This window comes from Agaricus bisporus, assembly GCF_000300575.1.
Source record: "Agaricus bisporus var. bisporus H97 unplaced genomic scaffold AGABI2scaffold_5, whole genome shotgun sequence".
In the NCBI taxonomy this organism is placed as follows: Eukaryota; Fungi; Basidiomycota; class Agaricomycetes; order Agaricales; family Agaricaceae; genus Agaricus; species Agaricus bisporus.
In genome coordinates, this window is record NW_006267368.1 from 2060927 (window position 1) to 2084090 (window position 23164).

At 45.9% G+C, this 23164-nt stretch overlaps 7 protein-coding genes and 1 non-coding gene across 8 annotated transcripts; all 8 read right to left on the bottom strand.

The window, feature by feature from the left end:
* Positions 1–467: 467 nt before the first annotated feature.
* Positions 468–1019, bottom strand: AGABI2DRAFT_136418 (small cysteine-rich protein). Its single transcript, XM_006461333.1, has 3 exons — positions 837–1019; positions 761–783; positions 468–699 (listed from the first exon to the last, which is right to left on the bottom strand). Exon 3 carries the CDS (start codon positions 685–687, stop codon positions 499–501), a length of 189 nt encoding a protein of 62 aa, XP_006461396.1. The 5' UTR covers positions 688–699; positions 761–783; positions 837–1019; the 3' UTR covers positions 468–498.
* Positions 1020–1556: 537 nt separating this feature from the next.
* On the bottom strand, positions 1557–2911 carry AGABI2DRAFT_192899 (hypothetical protein). Its single transcript, XM_006461334.1, has 2 exons — positions 2448–2911; positions 1557–2392 (listed from the first exon to the last, which is right to left on the bottom strand). The coding sequence occupies exons 1-2, from the start codon at positions 2844–2846 to the stop codon at positions 1835–1837; spliced, it is 957 nt and encodes a 318-aa protein (XP_006461397.1). The 5' UTR covers positions 2847–2911; the 3' UTR covers positions 1557–1834.
* A 391-nt stretch (positions 2912–3302) lies between these two features.
* On the bottom strand, positions 3303–5335 carry AGABI2DRAFT_178570 (hypothetical protein; the record flags this gene model as incomplete). Its single annotated transcript, XM_006461335.1, has 8 exons — positions 3303–3778; positions 3834–3915; positions 3973–4154; positions 4208–4309; positions 4359–4450; positions 4498–4519; positions 4572–4869; positions 4928–5335. The coding sequence occupies 8 exons, from the start codon at positions 5333–5335 to the stop codon at positions 3420–3422; spliced, it is 1545 nt and encodes a 514-aa protein (XP_006461398.1). The 3' UTR covers positions 3303–3419.
* Positions 5336–5812: 477 nt separating this feature from the next.
* On the bottom strand, positions 5813–10558 carry AGABI2DRAFT_192901 (hypothetical protein). Its single transcript, XM_006461336.1, has 8 exons — positions 10122–10558; positions 9767–10064; positions 9694–9715; positions 9560–9645; positions 9412–9513; positions 6450–6631; positions 6310–6391; positions 5813–6253 (listed from the first exon to the last, which is right to left on the bottom strand). Exons 1-8 carry the CDS (start codon positions 10527–10529, stop codon positions 5892–5894), a joined length of 1542 nt encoding a protein of 513 aa, XP_006461399.1. The 5' UTR covers positions 10530–10558; the 3' UTR covers positions 5813–5891.
* Positions 10559–10749: 191 nt separating this feature from the next.
* Positions 10750–11793, bottom strand: AGABI2DRAFT_192904 (hypothetical protein). Its single transcript, XM_006461337.1, has 3 exons — positions 11623–11793; positions 11400–11566; positions 10750–11348 (listed from the first exon to the last, which is right to left on the bottom strand). Exons 1-3 carry the CDS (start codon positions 11713–11715, stop codon positions 10916–10918), a joined length of 693 nt encoding a protein of 230 aa, XP_006461400.1. The 5' UTR covers positions 11716–11793; the 3' UTR covers positions 10750–10915.
* Positions 11794–14758: 2965 nt separating this feature from the next.
* On the bottom strand, positions 14759–14838 carry AGABI2DRAFT_t52. The gene has a single exon. It is a non-coding gene; the product is annotated as a tRNA-Gly (tRNA).
* A 107-nt stretch (positions 14839–14945) lies between these two features.
* On the bottom strand, positions 14946–18466 carry AGABI2DRAFT_185654 (hypothetical protein). Its single transcript, XM_006461338.1, has 12 exons — positions 18440–18466; positions 18361–18382; positions 18254–18309; positions 18072–18197; positions 17803–18010; positions 17651–17725; positions 17440–17586; positions 17350–17379; positions 17195–17294; positions 17105–17139; positions 16835–17038; positions 14946–16783 (listed from the first exon to the last, which is right to left on the bottom strand). The coding sequence occupies exons 2-12, from the start codon at positions 18376–18378 to the stop codon at positions 16517–16519; spliced, it is 1266 nt and encodes a 421-aa protein (XP_006461401.1). The 5' UTR covers positions 18379–18382; positions 18440–18466; the 3' UTR covers positions 14946–16516.
* Positions 18467–20836: 2370 nt separating this feature from the next.
* Positions 20837–21468, bottom strand: AGABI2DRAFT_54789 (hypothetical protein; the record flags this gene model as incomplete). The annotated part of the gene is made up of 3 exons (XM_006461339.1): positions 20837–21058; positions 21133–21174; positions 21232–21468. Coding segments are annotated over 3 exons (501 nt in total), but the record flags the coding sequence as incomplete, so codon positions are not given.
* Between the last annotated feature and the right edge of the window lie 1696 nt (positions 21469–23164).

The following is a 23164-nucleotide window of genomic DNA, read 5'->3' on the forward strand; positions in this document are numbered from 1 at the left end:
TCGGATGCCCGGCGTGCTTGGCGGGTTCAATGTGCGGTATGTTCGGAATCCACAATATCCACTGGTAATTGGACACAAGAGCCTAGGATGCTCTGTTCGTTCCAGTCAACTTGAAAGTCACGATCCCAGATTTGTTAGTCCAATACAAAAACTTATTCCAATGCATTAACATCAAACTCGCTCGAACTCACAAACTCAAGCAGTGCAAAGCATTGTCATACGGAGATCAGCCGCTTGCCATATTATAACTGAGTGACAGGAGTATTGACTGGTTTTTTGTACTTAGCGAATTTTTCTAATATATACATGAACGATGAATGAAATGCGAAGAGGATAATTTGGCATGGACCTCTCAGACTTCAATGAGCATATATCAAAATCAAGATTCGAACAACATTGTGAGTGAAGTCAATACAATCTAGTGACCGTCAACAAAGGTCATTCATTCCGTATATCAGCGCGACTACTACTTGAGTTTGCAAGCTCTACAAATACAGCCTAATATTGGGGAGTGCAGCAAGTCCAGCACTCGCCCACATATTTGGCATAAGACGGCGCCTCGCAATCTGGTTTCTCGTGGTAACAAATGCGCAAGCAGATATCTTCATTATCTGCTGGACCCGGCGACGGGTTGGCGGCAACGATGAAAGCCAAACTGAAAAGCATGGTAAGCGCCTTGAAGTTCATTGTGCAAAGTTTCTGTCAGCGAATTTATCGTCAGTCCACCCGTGAGACAATTGAAAGACACTCGGAGTCCTACGGGAATGTTTCGTAGATTAAGACCTTGTGTAGAGATGGTGAGAACACTGCGGTACTAGCTAAGTGCCAGAACCTACCAAGTACTAGAGTTCAAGTCCGATAGACTGGAGCCTGAAGTTTAGAGAAGCTGACTTCGCCCTTATATATGTGGCAAAACTGATTCTTGTCAAAGAGAGAATCAATTCATGATCATTAACTTTCTTCAGCGGTTCCACATATTCTGGAACATTGGCTAAGCTGAGCCTGCTGAGGCGCCACGGCCGTGATACAAATGAAGCCGTCATCGTTGCCGTCAGTTTTCGGCGTTCGCTCAGGTAATACTATTACCTGAGCGAACGCCGAAAACCCGTAATACTCTATATTCCGGATGCCCGTGCTTGGCAGTTTCAATGTGCGGCATGTTCGGAATCCACAATATCCACTGGTGATTGGACACAAGAAGCCTTGGATGCTCTGTTCGTTCCCAGTCAAAAGTCATGATCCTAGATTTATTAGTCCGATACATAAACTTGTTTCATTGAACTCGCTCAGTGAACTCAAGCAACGCAAAGCGTTGTCATATGGAGATCAGCATGCCATATTATAACTGAGTGACAAGAGTCTGGCATTAAGAATTCCTTTGGAGCAGTAATGGAAACTGAAATGAACCGACTCACAGGATTCAGCGGCGACGCTAACTCGATAAATAAACCTCAAACGCAAATGAGCTGTCTTAAGTGGAGTGTTCCTATAAAAATATACCGCTCTGGCGTGGATAGCACGGTGCCGAACGTTGCGTTTTCAATACAGAAGAAAAGCCAAGTGCACTAGCATCAGGGTTCGCGGGTGTAGCATGTTGATGTTGAAGGTTAAAACGGCAGAAAGAAAAGGCCATCCGATCACCGCAACAGCGCTCGTCAAGCCTTACATGATCGATTCGGTCACCCATGGAGTCTCTAGATATTTCGCGTCAATCGTGCGTTGACAAGACAGTCTTCCTCATGGGCGCAAGTCGGTAATTGGTATTCAGGATTGGAGTTATAATGATGGCCAGGACAAACGGCTGCAAATTAAGTTCATGTCCCCCTTTTCACCCCTATGCAGCCTCAGTCCCAAATTTATCGGCAAACTTGAGATAAGTCTCGTTCCCGAGGACTCCAAATACGACCCTCTCAAACGACTTTCCAAATCTCGCCTCCTCTCCAATCAACAATTCTGCCCAAAGACCCACCACCATATCAACACTGTTCCGGAACGCCCCTGTCCCAAAACTTCCCAAGACGATATTCCGCACACCTTGAATTTCGAAGAGATAGAGAAGACGGGCCATGCGTTCCTTCATGACTGCGCGGATCTTGCTTTCCATGGCCGACTCCGAAATGGGATCTTTTCCTTCTTTTAGGGCCTTTTGACGCTTTTGCCGTACGACGCCGGCGTTTACAGCAGGCGAGGTCAGGATGTCGATTTCATAAGGATCTATCCAATCTCCTGCATCTGTTCTAAAAACGCGGACTGAGGGACTGTAGATCATGGCATGTGAATAGAATCCGTCATTCTTTCCGGCCGTGATTTCGTGATGGTACGTGTAGAATTGCCGGCCAACGGGACAAGTAAGGCTTTGATAAAGAGTCGACGAACGTGTAATTGACTCTTCCTACAGTCGCGTACGTTAGAGGCGTGGGAGGAGGAGAAACGACCCTTGGACCAACCTGAGTACGGGCACCATTCAAAAATCCACCACCAGGGTTCCTCGCGGACGCGAAATTAAGCACTCCGATCGCATGAGCACGCGTAGTACCTTGTCCGCCCGTCGCAGCGTTAACACCGCCAGCTGATTGGGAATCAGGCTCAGAGCCAAATTTTTGCACAAGTTCGCGTGCGGTGTCCAAACTTGACTGCTCAGTAGCCCAGATTTTCGTCGGCATCGAATCAGAAGATGATTTCAATGTTGATGACGAAGTAGACCAGGAAACGAGCTCGGATTCGGGGCCATAGTAGAGGGTAGATCGTTGGAGCTGCTCTACGTTTGACTTGAGGTCAAACCTCTTCGTTGAGGCGTTTAGCTCAGATTTTCCCAGAGCATAGGATCCAATCTCGATCGCTTTCATGCTTTCGCCTGCGATACGTTTGCATGCTTCCCTAGGAGGCAGTCCAATGGGGTGCGGTTTGGGCTACAATCCGGGGAACCTGTCAGTTGCAACCACGCGAAGGCGAGCTACGTGAACGTACAATCTTGGCTTTTACAGGTTTTTGGGGCATGGTTGGTCGCAGTAGGGTTGATTTAAAGCGTTGGAGTTTGGGGACTGGTCGGAATAGTCGAGTGTGAATACTTGCTTGATTTATACAGAGCATGGCTTCAAGATACGTATCACTTGATGGAAATTGGATCCGCACCGCATTCCGACTCCGACATACTCAGTGTTCATCAAGGTGATTCCTCACTTGAGCCTCTCGGGTCCGAAGAGAAACATTGAATAGCGGAAAGTGCCCGTCAGCAAAATTTGATCCGATGATTTCTTTCATACTCCGCAACTGGTGCATGAAGGAAGAAAACTATGCCTTGGGTTGGAAGAAATGCATAATGCCGTTGATTTGGGCTTTCAAGCAGGAATACATGTAAATCATACTATCTTAACCATTAAAATGTACCACCCTGGCAGGTCCATTTCCGACTCTGCTGCTTATGGTAGAAGTAAACCAAGTACCTGCGCAGAAATGGCGACTAAGGTGTCAACCTTCGAGCACGCAAAATCAAGCTGATCACCCCGTCCGAATGTGGCGCTGCTCTTATTGAAGAAATTCCCCAATTGGATAAGACTGTCGCTTGTCGGGTTGTACATTGGCCATCCAAAGTCTGATAAACCGTTTTCAGGGTCTCGGGCGAAGGCAACCCAAGCGCTCTGCATATAGGTTGACAATGCAATTTCGTCCGGTGTTTTGGCGATTTCGGTGCTCTGATTGTAAGTGCCAAAGACAATGGGAAGTTCGGATGCATGCCATGACCTAAGGTCGGGACGAGTAGAAATATCGGGAAAGACAGCTGAAAAAAACTTGAGAACGACAGGAGTGCCAATTTTTCGGCTTTTAAAACTCACCCTGATAATGATATCTCCAAGCGGGAACACTAGCATTCGCCCTCACCAAGGCGGCCGCACCGGCGGAGCAGGTGAAACCAAGCTGTTGAATTATCTCAGTCAACGCGGCACAAAGAATTGTGAATTGCAGAAAACATACATAAGTCAACAAGTCAGCGGAAAGTTCCGTCACCAATGGTTGCGCAAAGCCCAGTGGTGACAGGAGTTCTTCACCAACGACAAAAATGTCTCCTTCATGCTCGGTACTCCCGACTAGAAGAGGAACTTTGAGGAAATTTCCTGCGGCCACGCGACTCGCAACATCGCCGAAGACGGTGATATCTACAAGATATTAGTTGAGACCGGGACCATAATGAACACCGTATAGCACGAACTGTCAATCACTAGCCCGAAATTGCTATTCATGTTCACGATAGCATCTTCGAGCGTCCTTCCAGGTACCTGTTTCATACAAGCCAGCTGTTCATCATCTGGATCTATTATAGCGTCAGACTAGATGAATCAAAGGCATACAAATGAACGTACTTGATCCACAACCTACGGCGTCGGCGAGTTCGTTCCAAACAGTCGAATTACCGGCGCCACCACCTAATACAGGTCCTGATCCTCCAGTAACACTGGAAAGCGATTAGGCAACTACGAAGTTTATAGGCAACGACCTTACCTTCCAGAATGCTCGATTACACCTATTGCATCTTCAGACAAACCTCTTCATCAAAACGAAAATGAGCTCCTTACCTGTGATCCTGTCATCATCCGGATGAGCTATCGTATACAAATCCACTGCCGCACTGCCTGCGCTCTGACCAAACAATATCATTCGCTCTGGGTCTCCTCCAAAATTGGCGATATTGTCATGCACCCACTGTACCGCAGCATCAACATCAAGAAGGCCGAAATTCTGAGCTGTTGTAGAATTTGCGAGCTGAGGGGCATTGGGCTGTCCAAAGACATTGAGCCTGTAATTCAAAGTAACGAGGGTGACGTCGTCATGATCCCGTACAAAAAATTGACCATCGTAAGTCGGAATGTTGCTCTATTATTTTGGAAACCATAAGTGATAAAGGATCAGAAATAGAGAAAAAGAGACTTACAGTCCCGAACTGAAATGCGCCTCCATATATCCAGATCATGACAGCGGTCTTCTGTTTTCTGTCCACACTGGGAGACCATATATTCACGCTCATGCAATTTTCGCTTTCAGTGCCATTGGGTACGACAGAACCAGTCAACTTGAGGAATTCGAGATTGGAAGGGCTATTCATTTGAATACAAGAATCACCAAAATGATCTGCCTCAAAGTCTTCTTCTCGCGGCGATGGAAGTGCTGGTGCTTCCCATCGGTCGGCAACAGCGTATGGGATGCCAAGGAATTGCCTGACGGTAGGAGTAACAAGTGATCCAAGGACATCACCTTGCTGAGTTGGTACTCGCAGCCCGGAGTCTTGTGAGACTACGAGTGTAGTCCATATGCCAGTCAGAAGCAAAGAGATAAAGCGCATGGGTGAGAATTAGGATGATTCCAAGACGGACGACCATCCTTTTATAGTCAAGTTAATGATTTCGAGGCCTAAAATTGACTCAAGGGTGGAGGTGACAATGCAAAACGGTTTCGGCTTTGAAGTGTCCTGGATGATCGATGATGGCCGTGACCATAACTCCACCATCGAACTGTACTTAACTTAGGATTCCTGCATAGGTGGGTTAAATCAGCTATCACTGTCCATCTTTCTCGAAAATTGGAACGAGTAAGGTCAGAGCAAGTGGGAAGCAAAAGTGGTAGAACAGCTCCCGAGTGATTGCTAGCTCGGTTAACTGAATTACCGGTCCTTCGGAGACAAGAAGAAGTAATACATGAGAGAGTTGTCTCGTCATGGGAAGGGAGAAAATGGTAGCGTAAGACAAAGACAATGGTGTGGGAATTTCCGCGAATCAGACTTATGGACGGAAAGTATGCCCCCCTTCACTTTCAAATTTTTGAGATCGTATGCTCAACCGTGAATATGATGAGGAAGATTGTCCGTAAACAAATTCAACTACTATGTGTTTCACCGTCGTTCAAGGAGAGAGCAAACTGTTGACCAGCGCGGTGATAGTAGCCAAAGTATCAGACTTTGAGCATACAAAATCAAGTTGATCACCCCGCCCAAACGTAGCACCACTGCTTCTATTGAAGAAATTTCCCAATTGGATAAGACTGTCGCTAGCCGGGTCGTACATTGGCCAGCCAAAGTCTGTTAAACCATTCTGGGGGTCTCGGGCAAAAGCAACCCAAGCACTCTGCATATAATTTGACAGCGCAATTTCCTCTGGTGTTTTGGCAATTTCAGCGCTTTGATTGTATGTGCCAAAGACAATGGGGAGTTCAGATCCGTGCCATACCCTAAGGTCAGGACGAGTGGTCGTGTCTGGAAAGATGGCTGAAAAGGTTTAAGACAATTCGCTGGGAAAGCAAAGATAATGCTACCAAACTTACCCTGATATTGATATCGCCAAGCCGGGACACTGGCGTTCATCCTCACTAAGGCAGCTACACCAGCAGAGCAAGTAAAACCAGTCTGTAAGGTTGTATCGTTTAATGGGACGCGAAGGGATTCCGTAAAGCGGAAAACGCACATAGGTCAACAAGTCAGCGGAGAGTTCCGTCACCAATGGTTGCGCAAAGCTCGATAGTTGCAGGAGTTCTTCAGCAACGACAAAAATGTCTTCTTCATGCTGGGTACTCCCGACAAGAAGAGGAACTTTGAGGAAGTTTCCTGCAGCCACACGACTCGCGACATCCCCGAACACTGTGATGTCTACACAACATTAGTTGAGAGCAAGTGCATAACAAGTACTATTTGATACGAACTGTCGATGAAATTGCTGTCTGTATTCACAACAGCATCTTCGAGTGCCCTTGCAGGTACTCGCTTCATACAAGCTAGTTGGGCATCATCCGCACCTACCGCAGTGTCAAACAAGACAAACCAGAGTCATGCAAACGACGTACTTGTTCCACATCCCACGGCATCAGCGAGTCCATTCCAGACAGCTGCATTGTTAGGAACACCACCCAATAGAGGTCCTCCAGAAACACTGAAAAAACATTAGGCTAACACAATACTTTGCGATAGGGAGCTTACCTTCCAGAGTGTTCAATTACACCTATAGATCTTTATAAAGATTGTTTCTTCTTGACGAATTTGAACTCCATACCTTTGACCTTTTTATCGTCCGGGTGTGCTATCGTATACAAATCTACCGCAGCACTGCCGGTGCTCTGACCAAACAATATCATTCGCTCCGGATCTCCTCCAAAATTGGCGATGTTATCGTGTACCCATTGTACCGCAGCATCAATATCAAGAAGCCCAAAAATCACCCCAGTTGTAGAATTTGCAAGCTGAGGGGCGTGGGGCTGGCCGAAGACATTGAGCCTGTAATTGAAAGTAACAATTGTGACGTCGTCATGATCTCGCACGAAAAATTGGCCGTCGTAAGTAGGAAAGTTGCTCTATTATATCCAAAATTTAGCGGAGAAAAACGGAAAAAGGACAATCGACCTACAGTCCCGAACTGAAATCCACCGCCATAAATCCAAATCATCACGGCTGTCTGTTGCTTCCTGTCTACGCTTGGAGACCATATGTTGACACTCATGCAGTTTTCGCTTTCAGTAACATTGGGTACAACAAAGCCAGTTAACTTGAAAAACTTGAGATTGAAAGCACTATTTGTTTGAATACAAGAATCGCCAAAACGATCTGCCTTGAAAGGTTTCTGTCGTGGCGACGGAAGTGACGGTGCTTCCCACCGGTCGGCAACAGCATAAGGGATACCAAGGAACTGCCTGACTGTAGGAGTAACAAATGACCCAACGACATCACCTTGTTGAGTTTCTACGCGCAGCCCGTAGTCCCGTGAGACTACGAGAGTAGTCCATATGCCAAGAAGTAGCAAAGGAAGGATGTGCATGGTTGAGAGATTGAGATGATTCCAACAAGATAGAACATCGACCCTTTATAGTTGAGGTCAATGGTTTTGAGGGTCCTGAAATCGACTAAAGGGTAGAGCGGACACTGCGGGACAATTTTGGACTTGAGATACTAGGAATGATCGTTGTGTCAATAAGTCCTTGTTGATCATCATGAGACTCCTACGTTGTCGTGAGGCCAATATTAGCTATGTCAGCCCAACTTCCTCGAGAAGGAACGAATAATGAGCAACTAGGAAGGGATTGAGAAGCCACGAATCATACAATGGCTCGAACATCTGCGGGGAATTGTCATGTCGGTTAACCAAAAGGGGGGTACTAGGACAGGAAAGAAGTTACAGTGATACACCCATTGCGCAGCTGCTGCAAAAAAGCGCCAGAATCTGATAGGCCCGCAGTACTTACATGATAGAAGATCTATTACTTATGAGGGAGGCACCAGCTGAACGGCGAAGCAGAGGGCTGAGAGTGACCGTTGTGTCACAAGTACGAGGTCATATCATTTCTCCCCCCCTTCACCAGCATTCCTAGTTGGCTGCGATCAGCTTTAAATTTGAACCACAAGATTATCAGCCATATATGTATGATATGATTGATTGTCAAACCTGGCTATGTACTTGAATGATGTCTAATATTGTCAAGCACAGAAAACTACGCGCGGGTAAGCCCGCAATGGCAAGACGCGAATTCAAATGGAAGTGAAATAAAATTAGAGTCAGCTATGATGAAAAATATCCCGCAGCACTTAGAATGACAGATTTTGTTCATAAACATATCTAATTACTCATAATGTACTTCATATCAATCATCGTTCTACCGTTCAAGGTAAAAGCAAACTGCTGACCAGCGCAGTGATAGTAGTCAAAGTATCAGACTTTGAGCATACTAAATCAAGCTTATCACCCCGTCCGAACGTAGCCCCACTCGTATTAAAGAAATTCCCCAATTCGATAAGACTGTCGCCAGTCGGGTCGTATGTTGGCCATCCAAAATCTGACAAACCATTCTCCGGGTCTCGAGCGAAGGCCACCCAGGCACTCTGTATATAACTTGACAGCGCAATTTCCTCTGGTGTTTTAGCAATCTCAGTGGTTTGGTTGTATGTGCCAAAGACAATGGGAAGTTCAGATGCATGCCACGCGCGAAGATCGGGACGAGTAGAAATGTCACGAAAGACGGCTAGAAAGGTGTGAGGAAGATGTGCGAAGCTAACATGTACAAGCTCACCCTGATAATGATATCTCCAAGCGGGAACATCAGCTTTCGTCCTTACCAAGGCAGCTGCACCAGTGGGACAAGTAAGAGCACTCTGTAAGATTGTCTCGTTCAAAGCGGCACAAAGGAATTCTGTAAAACAGAAAACTCACATAGGTGAACAAGTCAGCGAGAAGTTCCGTCACCAACGGTTGTGCAAAGCCCAATGGCGACAAGAGTTCTGTACCAACGACTATGATGTCTCCTTCATGTTGGGTGCTCCCAACGAGAAGTGGAACTTTGAGGAAATTTCCATCGGCCACACGACTCGTAATATCGCCGAAGACTGTGATATCTACATGAGATTAGTTGAGAGCGGGTATACAACGAATATTGTATAATACGAACTGTCAATGACGAGCCCAAGATTGCTATTCGTATTCACGACAGCATCTTCGAGTGCCCTCCCGGGTACCTGTTTCATACATGCCAGCTGTGCATCATCCGGATCTACCAGTGTCAAACTAGATTAATGTCAACCATGCAAATGACGTACTTGTTCCACAGCCCACGGCATCGGCAAGTGTATTCCAGTTAGTCGAATTGTTAGGGCCAATGCCTGATTGAGATCCTCCAGAAACACTGAAAGCAGTTAGACTACTACCGTGCTTGTAGAGAGAAAAATTGCACCTTCCAGACTGTTCAATTACACCTATTTATCATCATATGAAAAAGCTTTTTCACAACAAAATTGAGAGCCTACCTGTAATCCTTTCATCGTCCGGATGAGCTATCGTATACAAATCTATCGCGGCACTGCCAGCACTTTGACCGAACAATACCATCCTCTCCGGATCTCCTCCAAAATTGGCGATATTGTCGTGCACCCATTGTATCGCAGCGTCGATATCAAGCAACCCAAAATTTACACCGGTTGTAGAATTCACAAGCTGAGGGGCGTGGGGCTGACCAAAGACGTTGAGCCTGTAGTTAAAAGTAACAAGCGTAACGTCGTCATTGTCCCGCACGAAAAATTGACCATCGTAAGTCGGAAAGTTGCTCTATTGTTTCGAATCGTTTAGCGAAAAAAAAAACTGAAAGAGGACAAATCGACCTACAGTCCCAAACTGAAATCCGCCTCCATAAATCCAGATCATCACAGCGGTTCGTTGCTTCCTGTCTATGCTCGGAGACCATACATTGACACTCATGCAGTTTTCGCTTTCGGTGACGTTGGGAGGGGGAGAGCCAGTCAAGTTGAGGAATTCGAGATTGGCAGCACTATTCATTTGGATGCAAGAATCACCGAAACGGTCTGCCTCGAAAAGTTCCTCCCGCCGTGGAGGAATGTTTGGTGCCTCCCAACGATCGGCAACAGCATAAGGGATGCCGAGGAATTGTCTGACTGTAGGAGTAACAAGTGAACCAAGGACTTCGCCTTGTTGAGTTTGTACGCGCAAGCCGGAGTCTTGTGAGACTACGAGTGTAGTCCATATACCAGTGAGTAGGAAACAAAGAGTGCGCATGAGTGAGAGTTCAAGAGATGGGAACGATTCGGCGTGTTTATGTGAGCAGAATCTAACTTGCATTAATATATAACCATATGCCCCGACGGTGCCGGCAGCGCTGCGGTTCTAGCGCTGCGCAGACACTTCGGGCACTTCGGAAATACTGGCGCTGTTACAATCAACCAAAGTCCGTCGCTTCTACACGGAGGAGACGTACGAGAAACGGGCGAGAAATCTTGCCTTGTTCATTTCAGGTGAGGTGAAACACTGGTGAAACGTTTTGAAATTTGAATTAAGCAACGCTAACATATACATAAACAATACACAATAAAGAACACGAACACAGCATAATACACCTCGATCAGTCCACCGAAGAGAGTTCGCATCCAACCGCCGCTTCAGCTTCAGTCTTCATCTGAACTTTCATCCCATCCAAATACATCAGACAAAATCTGCGATCTCTCTTCTCGACTGATGCCTCCACTGGACACACTGCCAGATGAAGAGACATCACTCGATTCCGAAAAGGAACGTGCCTGCGCCTCAAGAAGCATTTCTCGTGCTTGAGTGACGGAGAACTTGGCCTCCTCATCAAGCACGCAAAATTCTTCGCGAGTAAGCATCCGCTTGCGAGAGGCAAGTTGCACGTAAAGGGAAAGTAATTCTGACTCAGGTACGTTGTACCTTTTGAAGATCTTGATTTTCTTCATGGCGTCCAGCTCGGCTGACTTTATATAGGATATCGCGAATTTGCGGATATCTGGGCAATCCCATTTTGTTGCCAATCGCAAGACGGTAACCCACTGTTTGGGAGACGTCTTGTAAACGTCATAACGTCTAAGCGAATGGGTTAATTTCATTGTTACCTTTCTAAGGGTCTAAACTCACGGATTATAGAAAATCCAGCAGAACCTAGCAAAATCTTTCGGACTTTCGTCCACCCTGAGAGGCTTCGACTCCCGCAGCCCGTAAGACCTTTTGTTGATTTGTTCTTTCCAATATAATGACGCTTCCTCCAGGAAAGAGGAATGAATACGGAATCGCGTTCCTCTCACCTGTAGCATTCGTCGTCGTTGGAATATTTACAAGATGTCAAATAAGAGAGACAAACCAGGAGGTGTAAATCTGCAGTCGGAATGTAGTATTCCTTATGTCGAGGATAGTTGGAAGCAGAGGTAAGTGACATGTCCTGTGGCGGCGTCATAGTAGGGGAAGAGTAATCTGGGGGAGTCTTGGGAGAGTCGGCCTTTATCTATACTGATTACGGGCAAGGCGTCAAAAGAAGCAGAGCAGCGTAACAGCAGGGCTATGCTATGGGCTATTGTTGTACCAAATTTAACTACCTCCACCTGGTGACCACTTCGAAGCCATGCCAATGGACAGATGGTCCCGCGAGACGTCCAAATGTAGTTACAAGGAAAACAAGGGGCTATGCCCAGCCCATCCTGACATGCGAATAACGTCCATTGTCGAGTCACTACAGACACATCTGATCGTGTTGCAGTCCTCAAAAAGGGTTATTAACCATCCGACCGAGGTCGAATATCAACGTCATATACGTTACCTCGGCTCTTGACCTCATCTGTATACTGAGTGCAAACATCTGTGTGCAAACATCTGTGACACTAGCGGAGCCTTCGTTCTGTAAGGATTGTTCGAGAAGGGCATTTTCTGGCTTTGTCCACCCAATACCATTCGTTTTCGCCCTTAGCCTCTCTCACCGCTTCCGTAATTGATTATCTTACTGCGGATAGCATCACCACCGAATGCCAAACAGCCTTACATTACTCCTGTGCCAGTGATTCTTGCGCCGCTAAACACCACTTGTCATCTTATCTTTCGCCAGAGGTAATTCAAATGTCTTAGTAGCTACTGGGGACCCACAACATCAGACGTAATGGCGATACAGCGAAGTTGGTTGTCAGATGCCACCAGTAGCCTTGCGGCACGTTGTCCAACATTCCCAAAATATTCCAATGCCCGATTATTCTCAAGGGCAGGAACCCCAAACGCATTTAGTTCTGTCGATCCTTCTCGCCCTTTCTGCAGGATCAATCCCTTAAAATCGGGAAAGTTCAGATCACTTCAGGGTCCTAAAAATATCAACGTATATTAACTCCGACATGCCCTGAAATTATCTTTTGTACACGCGGTTTCCAGCGCTTTCGGAGTTGAGTGGAAAAGGGTTGTAAACTTGAAACAGGGTCACAGAATGACGTTGCAGCATTCCTCATAATAAGCAGCTCGTTGCGTCCAAGAAAAATACAGTCATATTGCTAATGATACATTTTATCCAAGAAGTATATCTCAAGCGATAAATGCAGAGATGATAGAAACGAATAGGCAATATGGGATAATGAAATCATGAAGCATGAGCGGTCGCCGCACTGATGGGTGGCTCAGAGATGGATCTTCTTTCTGATTTCCGTCTACGATAACCCATCGATCATAGAAATCATCACGGCTGGAACGGAAATCTTTGGCTACTCCTTCTTCCTCAGGTACATCCTCAGATTTACCATTTTCGCCGAGAGTCTTAATCACATCTTGTTCTTTGGAAGAGATATCCGGGGCCGACGAAATAGACGACTAGAAACATCATGAGTAAATCATGGAATCTTCAGAAGTTAATGGACATTACCGGAGAGTCGTCTTCATTTTCCGAAATCTGGGTAAGGCATGTATTACCTTCAGAGACAGTGGATTCGGCTGGTGGGATAGGAAGTACGTTGCTTTCATTCAGGGATGGTGGCGGTACCTGAGGGACATCGAACCCTTCAGGGATGTCCTCCATGCTAGTCTCCCCAACGAAAATCGGTAATAGATCTTCGGGTAGTTCGTCATGGTACGCCAAGGTCTCCATCAGCGGATAATAAAGCTCTCTCGGAGCATTATACTTCAAGTAAATCCTAACTTTATCAACCATATCCATTGAGGTTGACTGGATTTTAGATATGGCGAAATCACGTATCCCAGGCGCGCCCCATTGATCGGCCAAACGAAAAATGGCGCCCCATTCATTGGGTGTTTTATCAAATAGGTCGAAGCGGCTGGCAAATGGATAATTTATTCTCGAGTTTCTGAACGATAATTCGTTGGCTTACGGATTATACGGAAGAAACAAAAATTGTGCAACCTCGTCAGGATCTTCATCCAAGTAAAATGGCCGCGAGACAGATGAGCCTAGCGCATTGTCGGAAGAATACAATGTTTCAATGACCGGGCGCCAGTATTCCGAGTCTCGCGCTAAGAAAAATGAACACACTCTGAGAAGACTGTTTCGAGCCTAACAAGGTTGTGGATCATCGCAACCATTGATTCAAATCGAGCACTTACTGAGATATAGAAATCTCCACCCGGGATGCCAAAATACTCCTCCTGATGGACGGAATCATTTGCGATCACCACTGAAGGCTCTGGGTCTTGGTCGCGGACGTTCATAACGGAAGGTTATGGAATAGTATACTTAGGCGCGGCGAGCAATGAAGTGACTTTATCGGAAGTTAATTGGGTGGTGCCCACAACTAAGTTTAGGACTGAGTTGGTCACAAATGGTTCATCGTATCAACGGACTTGCCTCATGTTCAGCCCGAAGCTTCTCGAAAGACTGAGGCGGATTGTCCCAAGAAGGTATAATCAAAAGCGATATCCAAGGGACAAAGTTGATATCCGTTGTCTGCGACAACTTTATCTGACAAGGCACGCTGCCACACGAGGCCATCTGCTGGACGAGGTCTAATTGTCGGCGCGCAATCTAAGATATTGATAGCGACACGTTTTGGAAAGAGCGCATCGCTTCAATTACGATTAGCATCTAGGTGGTTCCAGCTGTGATTGAAATCAAGTATAGAGCGCTGTGGAAATGCCATCAAGACTAGAACCTGATGAGAAAAACACGGACTACACGCTCGCGGTTGCTCTGCCGCCTTGCTCGTGGCGCTCCCAGTGGTTCTTCAGGAGCATGTTACGGCCACCAGGTGCTCCCATGGGTTAAAGAAGCTCGGATCACTGGGGAAAGATGTGGGCCTAAATTCATAAGTGCGAGTCGAAGAAGACAGAAATGAAAGACCGAACGATCGAGTCCAGTTTGAATGACAGGTGAAGGAAACCCACATTGAGATGGTCCTATTTTCTAATGACTTGCTCGGCGCCCGCAATGTTTAACTTGGCGTAACAGGGACTCAAAACTCCTTTGTCATTGCGGAAGAAATGCTGCATTACAAAAAGAAAACCGGAAATAATTCATATGCATCAAGAGGGAATCGAACCCCCGGCGGGTCGAACCCAAGGATGGCAACGACCCAGGTTACCACTACCCCATTGATGCTTGGCAAGTGGCGCTTAAAGCCTATTTACACTTAGCATATTAATAAATTAATATTATATATAGCCACCTCCACATATATAGCGCTTCATCTCCTCCACTTATATACCCTCTCGTTCCCCACCAGTATGCCATGGCTGTCGCTGAAATCCCCGTAGAGCTCCAGAACATTATCGTAGAGAATGTCTCTGACCCTGCAGACCTCCACAGAATCGCGCAGGTCTCACGCGACTTCAATTTCCTTTCTTTCAGTCGGCTTTGCTCTTTATACAACGTTCACCCCCACGGGGGCATTTTGCGTCTCGACAAGGCCACTCTTCCCATTTTATCTTCTCTCGCAATATCTCTTTCCATGGTCGGAGAGACCTTTCATTTCTTGCGATGTGACTTGACAAGCATTCAGGCTCCTGATGAACTACTCAAACAGACACGCTCTTTATTCAATTTCGTCAAAATATTGGGTTCAGTTCAGACAGCGAATGTGTATACCGTCAACGCTGGTCCCAAGGAATGGGAAGATACTATGGCGGCTGTCTACGATACCTTGGCTAGCAAGGCGTCCGATCTTCACATCCGAACCCTTGCTCGAAGCACGACTGCTCCGTCTCGTAATGACAAATTGACTGAAGTCCTCCAGGAATCCTTGCTGCCTTCCGCAGACAGAATAGGAAATTCGCGATGCGTAAAGCCGACCAATCTCCTAGAATCTTGCAACCTCCAAACTCTTCCGACATTCCTTCAATCTACCCTCCTCTATCAACTCAACGCGGCTTATCGACTCACGTCTTTGACATTTCGATATATCTCCAATTGCCAGGAGTGGGATGATTTCATTGATCATCTCCGTCTCCCTTTTCTCGCGACCCTGACCATTTCGCATTGCATCATACCTGGAAAGACATTTTCGACTTTCCTCAATAATCACCCTACAATCACCTCATTCGACTTTCACCATAATACTCATCTCCGAAACAATCCACTTATTCTTCCTTCGGGTATCTTACCCCGGCTAAACAAGCTCCGCACATCATCAGAGTATCTAATTCGCTACTTCCCACCCCTCGACACCTTCCCGGACCTCACAATGGTCATCTTACCCGCCGGTGACATGGCTCGCGATTCCAACAGGTCCACAATGGTACTCAAGGCATTAATTCCATGTGTCAATGATATCACCTTAAGTTTGGAATTCGATTACGTTCAATGTCTGGATCATTGGCTTCGCGAAAACTTGGATCGAGCACATGAAGTCCAACATGTCAACCGATGTCTTAAGGAATCGGATCCTACTCGAGACTTATCATGCGTCAAAGCTTTGAAACTTGATTCTAGCATGATAGCATGTTCGACAGATGGAGTCGTGGATCTGTTGGTCAAATGGCTGTGTATCTTTCCTGCTCTGGCTAGAGTGTTCATCATGCGTCCTTGTCTTCCGGCTGTTTTCACTCGGGATAGATTTGAAGAGTTTGCGAAGAGAGTTGCGAGGGGGTCACAAGTGGTGAAAACAATAAGTGTAGAGGCGGATGATCTTGGTATTTGGACTTGGTGTTGTTAAAAGTTGGTTTCATTGACCCATGGACACTTATGAACGCTTCTTCTCTTGCATTTGTATATCATATCCCAATTATACCGTATGTCTTCTAGTAGTTATACATAAGTCTCGACGATCGAGCACCGCGTATCAATGTGACATTGCAACAAAAGCATTGAAATTATATACTCCCGGTCGTGCTTCAAACCGATATCCAATTGGCGCACATTCCCCCACTCTCTTTTCGTCTCGGATCATTACAATCTTTATCCCGCCAGCCGGCTTGAGTGGATGCGACAGTTTCGTCATTCCTGCATCCACGGCAATCGATGTGCAATCGCCATCCAATTCCGATGTATAGACTTTGACAATGGCAGGATGGATGGAGAATATTATTATCCACATCAAATCGTCGGTCTTTTGATAATCTGAGATCAAAGTCGAGAAGAAAAAATTAGATATACATACGAGTTCCCAATTTTTCGGACGTGGAACGTGTTCATTGACAACAACATCCTTAGGATGAGGTCTTGCCCATACAAATATCTTGTCTTCTCGAATATCAGGGTATACCCCCCCATCTTTGAATGCACGAGCAAAGTAGCTATTGAGATATAACCATGGTTCGTGAGGATATCCGTCGACCCAGGCCTCAGAATTCGGTTGAGCACCCTAAAATGAAATTAAGCACACGTTTGAGCCACGTCGATGGATGAATGAATAAAATGTCATCGGTACTTTGATAGGTCCTATATAATGAGACTCGCCATAATCTTATTTTTTCTTAAATTAACTCCACCTGGATGATTTGGTTGGTGTTATACTTACCGTTCCATGAGATGATTTGAACAAAGTCAATGTGATGGTTCATTTCGATTAGCCATTCCCATCGTCGAACGAAGAGCCAATCATCGGCTCTATAAACCCACTATGAAATTTATAGAGTGTCAAAATGTCATAGAATGGTTGAAAGAAGTGCTTACATTTTTATTCCAGCTGTCAGGACCATAGTGCTACATAAACCCCCGAAAAATCAGCGACGGGTTTTTCATAAATAGAGAGTGAACACTTACAGTAAAAAACCAAGGAGATACAGCAGCCATAAACGTTTGACTCTCATTCAAACATCTCAAATGATGAATATCCGAATCAATTTTCGGACATTCAATATCTGAACGGGGAAGAACTGGACTAAGATGAATTGGCCAGCCTCCATTCCACTATTAATTTTCGAAGTGAATTCATTCGGCCAGTAATGCATTCGAAGAACACGAGGATACTCACGTTAAAAATACCATCCACACACGAAATATTTGGATATCGTAAGGGGTCGATGAAAAAGGAAGGTATAAGGTGAATCTACCGCCATGTCATTCTAACGAAGTCAAGGAAGACAAAAGAAGGAGAAGTATGATATTATGTGTGTGTATACTCACAGGTGATATCTTCGACAACTCTCTCTTGAGAAAAGCCCAACCCTTCTCAAGGGTATCCATCCCGAAAAGACATTCCCCACCTGAGAAAGTGGACACCACGATTTTCCCAGTGGCTGATGGATATCGTAATGTCCTAGGATGATTCGCGAATGTTTGGATATAAGAGGATAGATATAGGACGTCCTTCTGTGATTGGCCTGGAATCGATCTAGACCAGAGATGGTTGAGATTTCTGACGTGGAGAAATGAGAGGGGTATGTATATCATACGTCATGTCAAAACTGAAGAAGAGTTTGAATTTATTCTCGGTCGGTAATCGTTCACAGGCCTTGAAACAGTCTATAACGCGGTGTTTTTGCCATTCTTCCACCCCGACATTGAGTACGAATCCATCACTGTTTGTCTTAACTCCAGAATCACGGAGAGAAAATGAAAGAAGATATGAACACACATTTCATTTTCACTGGCGAGTATTAAATCTTGGAGCCAATCTTCTTGTGTATACGGCTAAAAGAAAAGGGTTTTGTCAATTCTCTCAATGAGCAATTGAATACTCACATAAGTGTTCCCGACCATAAAACTGATACACACAAGAGAATTAAAATGATGAAAGAAAAAAAATGAAACTTAACCATACTGAGCAAACACAAACTTCTCCGACCTCAAAGGATCTTGACCAATCAAAGTATCCGAGTCTCGACTCTGGCTCCAGCCCATTCGCGACCGTGTCCAGAATGGACGCATCCCTCTGAACCATACAACTTAATGGCTCACTCCGACATAAAAAACAAATTGTCAAGACTGACATGCGATCTATTATGGCTTCCAGTAATATTTCGAAAAGTGTATCAGAAAGGAGTTTCGAGATAGCCCAGCCAGTGTTGGACGTGCTGCGTCAGCTGCTGACTTTGCTGGCAGTTGCTGATCAGTTGCTGACCTTGCTGACTTTGGTAAGCAGCTGCAGCACGTGAGTAATGCTTAGGTAACCAGTGTACCACCGTCTCCGCATTCGCGATGCAGACCCAATTTGTCCATAAAATCCATGAACAATACATACATAATTGTGTAACGTAGTACTGTACACAAGAGAGAAAGTTATAATACAAAATCCTGAGGAATCAATCGAAATCCGTCCATGACTATGGCTCCAATTGATAAGTCTAGACCCTCATCATCAACGAGTTCCCCCTCGGCGTCCTTATCAAGTAATTCATAAAATTCAAGTCGATCCTCCAAAGTCAAAACGGCGAAACGGCCATATAGAGATTCCCAATAGGGTGACTCCAATTGGAATAAGTCTGCAATTTTGATTGGGACCCACTTATCCGAAAATGCAAGTGAGCCACTATTGTCATGTTCATCATCTATAGACTATAGCTTGTTGCACTTGAGTAGCGATAATGCCAAAGAACAAATTAACCTTGTGTAGAGGATTAGGTTCTGTAGAATCAGCCTCGGGTGCATCTGGCGTAAGGTTTCCGTCAAGTGGAACATTTCTCCTGAAGATTTTCGATACTATCTTCAAGTGGCAGCATATGAGCACCGCTAAATCAGCAAGCGTGCCAGCCAATGGTGTTGCGATCATCAAAACGTGATCTACGTGGGAAAACTGATGCTCAGCATGCTGCTCAGCTTGCTGCTCAGCAACTCAGCAGCGCAGCAGCTGCGCAGCACCAGTTGCTGAGCTTGCTGTTTGATGGCACAACACTGAGCCCAGCTTCCCACTAAACGCTTGAGCCAAGTGGTAATGGTACGGGTTTAAAAGTAAGTTAGCAAACCCTAATTCAAGTTCTGAATCAAATCACGTTATACATGTCAGATAAGCTTCATGATATAGCAACATTCAATCCTGCGGTTTTAAAACGGCTTCGTCTTGATACTATATTCCATGATCTCACCGCCGTGTGATATGTGCCTCAGTTAGGACGGGATCTACATTAAATAACGTCTCGTGCCATCAGTGCGTCACCTTCTCCAACCTGCTTAGTACTAGTTGTTAATACTCTCTCGAAAACCACATTCGTTCTCACCCCCCCGGCCTGATCAAGCTTAGCTCAAAGACCCTTCAATTGACTTCCTCTCCACACAGGCCTCGAAAAAACCTGTGTGAACAGAAAGAAGTCAACTCGCAGGGGATTTTACTGGGATTTTTAAGAAGTTGGAACAACAGCACCAATGATCATCATCACAAAATCCTTATGTACCACAACTTCCCTTCTTCTCTTCTTCTTCTCTTTCTCCAAAAGGCACTCTCAATCATAATATATCACACAGACCTGACCTACGTAGAGATTCCCACTCTGACGTAGTAGGAACATAAACGCAATAGAACATCTCCAATCAAAAACAAAAATAATGACTATACCCGAATCGCTATACTTAAAACTGCTATCGTACAAACGAAAAAAAAAAAGGAACATATGAACAAAGACGTAAGATATACGATATACAACATAAAAAAAAAGATCACAGATCAATTCAAACATTTCTCTAAAAAAACTCTAAAAAACTCACAACATAGAATCATAAAAAAAAGCAAGAAAAAGAGAGAACACACAAACGATACACATCCCAGCTGTGGCAACAATCTCAAAATCAAAATCCCCCACAACCTCACTAGTATTCAATTCCCACTTTGCCTATTATCCCTCGACTGAGGATGATACGACCCAGGATATCCAGAACTAGGACGCGCATACTGCAAAGATTGTTGTCCAGCCGTCCCTAACGAACTAGACGGTTGATACCCTCTCGATCCAGCCTGACCATGCGATCTCGAACTCGACGACGTAGACCCTCCTCCTCCTCCAGACGGATGCGTAAATTGATATCCCATAGTCGTACCAAGAGGGTACACCGAAACCGGCGATCCCGATGCTCCCGAAGGCGAAAACGAACTCGTCTGTCTTCCCGAATACCCTCCCAAAGGCATAGTCGTAGTCTGAATCGTCGGTAAACTCTGCCTTCTCCTCCATTTCTCCTTTATCCACTCTCCCTCCCCTCTACTCCTCTGTTCCATCACAACATTCCCATTCTCCTTCATCCACTGCCTCTCCTCCATAAAAAAAGTCCTCGTACTCAAACTATCCACAAACTCTCTCACATCCACCATCTTCGGCAAAGCCTCCCCCGGCCAATTACTCCCATTCGATCCATACTTCCTAACATCCCTCGAACTAATCTTCTCAAAACATATAATCATCACACTCTCATTCAAATAATTCCTTTGAGATCTTCCCTTCCCGCTTGCAGTCATCTATACTCCAATAAAAAAGCACAACTCACATTTGTAAGTTGCTTTTGATCCATTGAAAAGCTGTTCACCTGAACCGTCATTTTATGCCCCGCCTCGATAATCTCAGATATTTTAATCTGAAAAAAAAACGCATGTCACTAAGAGGATGATACGAGGAAAATTCCAACCCTTACTCGAAACTCAAAAAACATCTCGGTAATATCGTCCAAATATTTAAAATATTTTTCATAGTTGAGCACAGGTCTCTGAAGGCAGGAAGGCAAAAACGTATGCCGGACTTGAGAATCAAAGACTTCAGTGATCGTGTCAAAGTCCCTAGCATTAAAAGCGGATGTATATCGGAAAAGCGAGGCAAGGTAAGGTGATTGTTCTCTCGGAGTAACGAACCCTTCATTCTCCGGTTCAAACCCACGTTGGACATGAGTCTGAGGTGGGGACAACGCCATTGCGAAAGGGGAGCAGAGGTCGGGGATGGGCGTGAAAAGAAGAGGAAGGGCAATTCTAAGAAAGTGATAGCCTTTAAAAAGCGCATTTCAGTCATGGGTTTCGTTGATGATGGATTGATGGTTTTTATCGATTTTGGGCCATGTGGGGATGTGGGGAACCAATGGCAAGTCGACAGAACAATGGCCAAAACAACATGATGTCATTTTCGCAGCCAAGGCCATCAAATGGTTCTGTACACGTGGAAACGTTTAGATAACATACACTTTCTCCTCCTCAAGGGAATACTGGTCTAATTGCTTGAAGTAATCGCGCATAGCTAGGCGCTCCTTGTCTGGCTGTATATCAATTAGCCAACCCACAGTGGAATACAAAGATTTTGCGACGTACTTTTGCAGTAGCTGGTGCTTTACCCTTCTGTTTCTTACTCTCAGGCTTGCGCGTCCGCTTTGTCTTCACTTTCTCGCGAGACTTCGAACCTTTGTTTTCCGCTTCTTCTTTCACTTTTGTTCTTCGTTTCGGCAATCGGTTAATGAGCCTCTGTGCACACTCTATAGGGTCGCTAGGTGTCTTGTTCCCATCTTCATCGTGTGCCTTTCTTCTGATCTTTCTTTTGGAAACCGATGACGCTTCCTCCTTTTGTTTTCCCTTGCCTTTCGTGCTTGAGCGAAGGACGCGGTGTGTCATTTCCGTAACGGTTTCATTCCCATCATCTTCGTCCTCCTTCTCACTCGCTCCTATAAGCGCATCGCGGGCATTATCGGAATGACCCGTGGAACTACGGACAAAATCGCTGTGGCCTTGTATGGCCTGCTCCTTTACCCAAGATCCACGAACCTTCAGGGGCGAAGGGGAACTAGGCAGCGATTCCGTGGTAGGGCTTAACAAAAGGACCTCTTTTCCTTCCTCGTCCGTACGTTTTCGCTTCCTTTTATGCGGGGTTAGAGGGGTGGCGCAGGGTGAGATTGAGTCCTCCTCTTCGTCGTCCGTATCCAATACGGCACTCAGATCTAGCCTGAGAGGCGATGTCGCAGGGACGAGAATCAAGCCTCCTGCTTCCCTCGCTTGGGTGCTAGGACCCGCAGTGCGCTTAGCTTTGAGCTCGCGTTCGACAGTGAAGAAGCCAAAGGGATCGGAGCTCGGCCTACGATCAGCATCGTCTGAAGCTATGGGCAGATCCTCTTGCTCTTCTGGAATGATGTCCTTCCAGACAGGGTTGCGCGGGTCCGCAGAGGCCTGATCCAAGGACAGCGGTAGAGGTGGAGGGGGTGAGGATGGAGGTAGCGATGAAGGAAAGCGAATGTGTCGCGCTTGCGGCTCTCGTCTCTTTGCGGGAGAAGGAGATAAAGGCGAGACCGGGGTAACATCCAGAATCTGTCGGACGCGTCTTCTGCGCCTCCTGGGGATGTCGTCGGAATGCGAGGGCAGGTTGGGACGCGTAGCGACTGTATCAGTGATATCCTGTAGCGGCCGCTTTCTTCCCAATCTTCCCCGCCGCTCGCCCGCTGCCACTGCCTTTCCCTTGCTCTTCCCTCTGACAAGCGGCGGTGTCTGATTCTCTTTCGCCTCTTCATCAGCATCTTCATAGCCAAAGTAGTTCTCCTTCGAAGACCCGACACTCAGACTCGACCCTCGCTGTGATCTGCCGTGGTGAAGGCTGGA